Source organism: Anas platyrhynchos, chromosome 9, assembly GCF_047663525.1.
Source record: "Anas platyrhynchos isolate ZD024472 breed Pekin duck chromosome 9, IASCAAS_PekinDuck_T2T, whole genome shotgun sequence".
Lineage (NCBI taxonomy): Eukaryota > Metazoa > Chordata > Aves > Anseriformes > Anatidae > Anas > Anas platyrhynchos.
Window position 1 is genome coordinate 23855107 of NC_092595.1, and position 6000 is coordinate 23861106.

Sequence of the window (6000 nt, forward strand, 5' to 3'; positions counted from 1 at the left end):
CTCAAGTTGCTGATTTCTAAAAACAAATGCTAGGATTATTTTTAATAAATTATCTTTAACTGGATAGGTTGCATAAGTTATAGACTAAAGTTTACAGCCTGGCCTCTAAAATTCAGTACAAATCCTACGAGAGAACTTTCTGAAAAATATGTAATACATTTTTCCATGTTATTTGATTAATTCATAAATTAGGTTTCTCAACAGCTTTAAAGATTCCATTACTAACCAACTTTACGTTGTTTTTGTCTTTGTTGTGCTTTAAAAATATATCTTGTTCTTCTGTTCTGGCTACCTTTCAAATGAAGTAGATTTGTAAAAACAGCGTTTAGTTGTTTAATGAAAGTTAATCTTTGATATTTAAAAAATATTTTTCTCTTGACATATGGAATAATAAATTCTACTGAAAAAAGCCTTTTTTATGTCCTCAAAACTGTATACTCATGTTTCTGTAAGACTTGCAATGAATGCTGCATTTTGTGTAGCAATTGTGAAGTTGTCTGTGAGTGATAGGCATAATTAAAAAGCTAAGTATATTGAAATGGTATCAGTTTTTGCTTGCTTTCAAACTTTTAGAGTACTCGTCTTTTTGTCTTTTTTTTTTTTTTTTACATTTTAGAGATGTTCCAGCTGATACTCAAATTGAGATTGATGGAGACAGAGAGACAGAAAGAATTTACTCACTTTTCACTATCAACATGTCTAAACTTCAGAAGTTGGAAGGTACTGAAATAGTAATTCAGAAGAATTATGCTGATATTATTCAACTGTAGTTCCTTAGGCCCCTAACATCTGTTAGGTTTCTTAATGATTTACCTGAAAATAACAGAGACTGGAGACACAATATATTTTTGAGTCCTTAGTACTCTAGTATCAGACATTCTTCAGTCAATTCTTAACAGTAGTTATCAGATGAGCACATTATTTTAATTATATTTGCATGTAGGAAATCTTTTAAATAGTCTAAACAAAGAGACAGTAAGTATAGGCAGTTGCTCTTCTTTGTTCTCCTTTTCCTGATTATGGAATGAATCATATGTAACATAGCGGAGTTACAAGAAGGCATTGATTTCCTGTTAATGTGAACAGCAGGGATTCTCAAGATGCCAAATGAGTGGTGAATAGATACAGAACTGTAAATAAATCTAGTTGATGCTGTTTTCTGCTTTTGTCTCAATCAGCTCTATGTATAAGCTTAAGTAACATCAGTTTTCAGAATTTCAGAGTCCCCATTTATGTTGTAAATAGATCTGTTTCTTAATAATCAAAATGCTAATTGGGATATTTTGGTAACTTTTGTAGAGGCTTGCGGAAGCATAGCTGTCTATCAAGGTCCACGGAAAGAACCAGATGACTATTCTAACTTCACAATTGAAGACTCTGTAGCAACTTTTCATACACTCAAACAGATAATAGATATAGTAGAAAAGCTGAATGAATCACATGAAAAATACCAAAAGAAGAGATCATCTAGTGCTAAATATGGTAGTGAGTAAGTATCTTAAGAAACTTTTACGTATTGATAGTAAAGTAAAAAATAAAAATTAAAAATTAAAAATCACAATTAGGTCAAGTTTCTTGAGGTAGTTAAGCTGAAGTTATATTTAGGCAACCTGAAAACAGGGAGAAAATACAGTACATCATTTGCTGTATTTGTAATAGTGCAGCTCTTCACCTGTTGTTAAGATTATAGGAAATGTTTCTCTGGCATGGGATTCCTCCTTTGTGTTTGTTTTAAGACCCTATTAGCAACAAGTGTGTCACTTCCTTGCAAGTGAATTTTCTTGCGCACTTCAGATGGCAATGGAATGGTCTCCTTGGGGCAATGGTCATGGCGCCCAGCCTGCTGGAATTCAGGAAGTTTGGACAATACTCTCAGACACGTGGTCTGGTTGTTGAGAGGTCCTGTGCAGACCCAAGAGTTGGACTCCATGACCTTTGTGAGTCCCTTGCAACTCAGGATATTCTGTGATTATCCCTAACTGTCTGCCTACCATATTTTTTAGAATGTTATATATTTTTATTAAATTTCAGTTAAAAAAGTGTTAAGCTATCAAATTTTATATAACTGTAAAAATGATACCACACCCATATCTTTCATGCATACTTACTGTATTTAATTCACTTGTCATATTCAATGATAAATACTATTTTTGGTGAAATTGGGGAAGAAAAATCTTTAGTGTTTGTTGTTGATCCAGAAGTGATTCTTTCAGTTCTCCTTGATCCTAGCTGTTGTCCATAAAACAACAGTAGTCAGGTTTTCTACTTGTTTCTTTGCATCAGTAATGCTTGAATCACCATAAAAAAGAATTCCACAACAATGTTGTGGTTTCCTTAGTATAGTATTCGAGTCAAGTTGTTAAGAGAAATTGACATTTGATTTAAAATTTTCACATGAAAGTAAATGAGATTTTTCCACAAATCATGACATTCCAGAAATAATGCTAGGAATTATGGGGGGAAATGCTTTGTTTAATAAATAAAAACTATATGATGAGAATTAGAAAGCAAATGTAAACCACTAAAAATACTTACATGTAATATTTTATTTCTTCCAGAGAAAATCCAATTGTTGGAAAGGTTTCCTAACCAAAACAAACTGTGGCACACTTGGATGAAAAAGAAACTGGAAATGTTCTTGAGGGTGTTGTTTTTTTGTTTTATTTCATTTTGTATTTCATAACATGCATTTTTACAAAGTATTTAAAAATGAACATAAATGCTAGTTGTGTTGACAATCTATTTAATATTTAATAGAAAGCTAGCTACTTGGAAATCTGGTCTTAGAGTTGATCCTCATTTTGCTGAAGAACTTGAAGTTCCAGGTTCTTGAAGTAATAGATGTGAATAAAACTAAATGTTTTGCCATTGCTGTTTTATTGGAAAAAAACTTTCTAAACAGATAAGCTTTTTAATGGAACAAAATCAACATGGCATCTGTTGGTTGTATTGCATCTCTGAATACATGTATTACAAAATTGTATGAGTTTACCATGAGTGCCTGCCCTGCTGATAACGATCTTGAAATAGAAATCCCAAGCTACAGTGACATGGTAAAGACCTGAAGCTTCACATTCAATTCGTCTGACTTTTTTTCTTATATTAAATTTTGTCAGGACTTGATTCTAACTACAGTTGAAGTTAGAACATCATGCAGTATGTTGCAAATGATCTGGACAGCAGTTACCAGTGTTAGTTGTTTTCTTTTTTTTTCTTTCTTTTTTTTTTTTTTTTTTAAGTACTAAATAAGAAGAAATCAGGGAACTTATGTTGTGCCTCTTGTTTACATTTAGGGTGAGTAATACATGGAGTGACGTGAGACCACTATTTTCTTTAGGGTACGTTTTTGTAAGGTGTGGTTTTTTTCTTAATCTGAAAAAAAATATATGCAGGGTAGCAGTGTTCTTTTTGAAATAATATTTGCTTACAGATAGAAGAACTCAAATGTGAACAGATTGTGGTTGAGTACTGATCAATTTACATCATTCCATATATGATTTTATTTTATTTTTTGATAAAACTAGCTAGGTCCAACTCACCATTTGACTACAAATCTAATAAATAATCTCTATTATAATCACTCAAAGCACTTTAGATATCTGGACTATCCCAGATTATTTTTAGATACTTTGTAGTATCTGCTTTTTATGATCAGTTGAATGATCAACATTGTTTTGTCTTTAAACAATGCTTCAGTGAATATTTTTATATCTTTAGTTATATGGATTCTTATTTGCCACTTAACACAGTTTATAAACTGTCATTCTTGACTTCAGTAAAATTAATTTTTGCTCACTTCATCTGGGAAGTTAGGTTTGTGCTGAAAGAACTTCTGTGTATATAGCCAGGAAGAAGCAAATGTGGCAACTTTGCTTCATCAGTATTAAATACAATGGTACTCCTTGGAATATTATTTTTAATAATAACTATGTGTGGTACTTTTATTTTCAGAGCCTTTGCTGTGGGGTCTTTTGTTGTTGTTTTGTTAGTGTGTTTTTTACAATCGTGATTTGGCCAAATTAATTAGGAATGTAACTTACAAATAGAATAGAAATCCATAATGCTTGAAAACTGTAAGCTGTTTAAATTACTATACAATTGTAATACTGTCGTAGGGAGGCTTTCTGTGATAGAAGCAACTTGGCAAGACAGGATTGAAATTTCTGAACGAATGAATGTAAGTATTGTTAGAAGAACTATTGATTAGAACTATTGATTTTAAAACCAGAGAAACTATTTTAGAATGTCTGGGATTCAGTACTATTGTCTGCAATATCACAATCATTTAGCAATCTCAATTGTTTTTGCCTTTCCTTCTTTTACACATTTAATGTATTCTAAGGGACTTTTGTTTGCCAACAGTTAAAAGGGGGCTTGAAATCATATGCCAAGAAATGTGTTTTGCCAAGGTAAATTGGATTTGTTTAAATTGCCATTAAAAAGCTGCCATAAAATAAAACAGAATGCTGTCAACTGTCAAAGTTAGTTTATGCTGTATATCGATTGACGTTGTGGCAAAGTGTCTGTTCCTCAGAGCTATTTTCTGTTGTTTTCAAAGTCCAGTTTATGGAAAACTAAATTGTATTCTGAGAATTTTTTTTTTTAAATGCACTTTTTGCTTTGATACTGGAATATCTAGAGGAAAAAACAAAGGCCATTGAATATTTGTGACTATTAGGGTTTAATTTCTCATTTTATAATGTTTCAAAATAAAGTAGGTGTTCTAGGATTTAATTAGGTACGAGTAGGATGATTAATGGTAAAATTTGCCTTCATTTTGATTAGTCTAGAAGACATTCAATAATTAGTTCTGTTTGGATTGTAAATTATCATTAGTTTTAATTTGTATTATGATGTATTGTTGAATGTATTTTTATTTAAATTTTATTTTCTTATCAAGACATTAAAATGTTTTGTAACATTGCTTGAGAATAACTCAAATAAATTACAACAAACTTGAGATGTGCTGCGTATTTCCTGTGAGGCCTGGATTTTTAAAATATCATTTATTTGAAGACTGGATGAATAGAGGTTTGCATACAGGAGTTGGTTTTAACAAGGTAAATCTATTTGACAAAAAAAAAAAAAAAAAAAAGCAATAATCTAAGGGATTGTGCATGGTCATCCACAGCACTGTTGTGTTCCAATTTGTTTATGGTTAGGAGAAAATTATTTAGCATAACAGTGTGTATAGGAATCTTACAGTTCATAAAATGTTTGCTGTGACTAGTCTGTATTAAAGGATATCTAGCCCTGGTGTTACATGGCTAAATTTTCTTATTGATTGGTCTTTTATTACATGTCCAGTGTACCTGTACTAGCTATATAATGTCAGAGCTATTTTAAATATGGATATGGGAAAAAAAAATGCATATGGAAAAAAGTAGTTTTTATTTTCCATATGTAATCTATGCAGGTGTGTGTGTGGTGGGGGTGTTTTTTGTTATTGTTTCTGTTTTTTTCACAAGCTGTCCTTCCTATGCTTATGGGTGTTGTTATAAAGTAACTTCCTATAAGCATGTTTTGCTGTGTTGGTGTTTTGTCTTCATCTACAGAGAGCTGACCTGTTTTTCTTTACTGTTGGTATGGAAGCTCTTAGGAGTTACAGTGCAAACATTTGAGCTAATTTTAAAATTAATTTTGAAGTAAGCTGTATTAAGGCACAGTCTGATTACTACGTTCATTTGCAGAGAACTCAGGAAGCAGAGAAAACGAAAGATGAAGTTGGAAATTCAGGAGAAATTTTTTGATGGACACTGAAAAATTTGTAAGGATTCTGTGATGATTATAGCAGAGCAATCTATTATTTTCATGGTTAACATTATACCTTCTCTAACCATTACGCCGAGCTTTTTTCTAAACAATGACATGAAAAGGGCATTCCGTCTTCAGATCCACAGCTGCTGTGCTGATCATATTTTGAAGTTCTGGGTTGGGCTAGCAATCATAGATTCACAAGGCCTCCATAGCTAGAAGGTTCTTCTTATGACTCTAGATTTC

General features: G+C 31.9%; 1 protein-coding gene across 7 annotated transcripts in view; it reads left to right on the top strand.

Annotated features, from left to right (window-relative positions):
* The window catches only part of RASA2 (RAS p21 protein activator 2), a 51428-nt gene extending 46468 nt beyond the window's left edge, over positions 1-4960 (top strand). For 5 of the 7 annotated variants that reach the window (XM_013109400.5, XM_027464772.3, XM_027464769.3 and 2 more), the window contains 4 exons: positions 617-720; positions 1300-1489; positions 1795-1937; positions 2559-4960. In XM_013109400.5, the coding sequence (XP_012964854.3) occupies positions 617-720; positions 1300-1489; positions 1795-1937; positions 2559-2560 (439 nt within the window). In that variant the 3' untranslated portion in view covers positions 2561-4960. The remainder of the gene's footprint in view (positions 1-616; positions 721-1299; positions 1490-1794; positions 1938-2558) is intronic. The other 2 variants (XM_013109404.5, XM_027464771.3) reach the window with 1 other exon arrangement.
* Positions 4961-6000: the final 1040 nt, after the last annotated feature.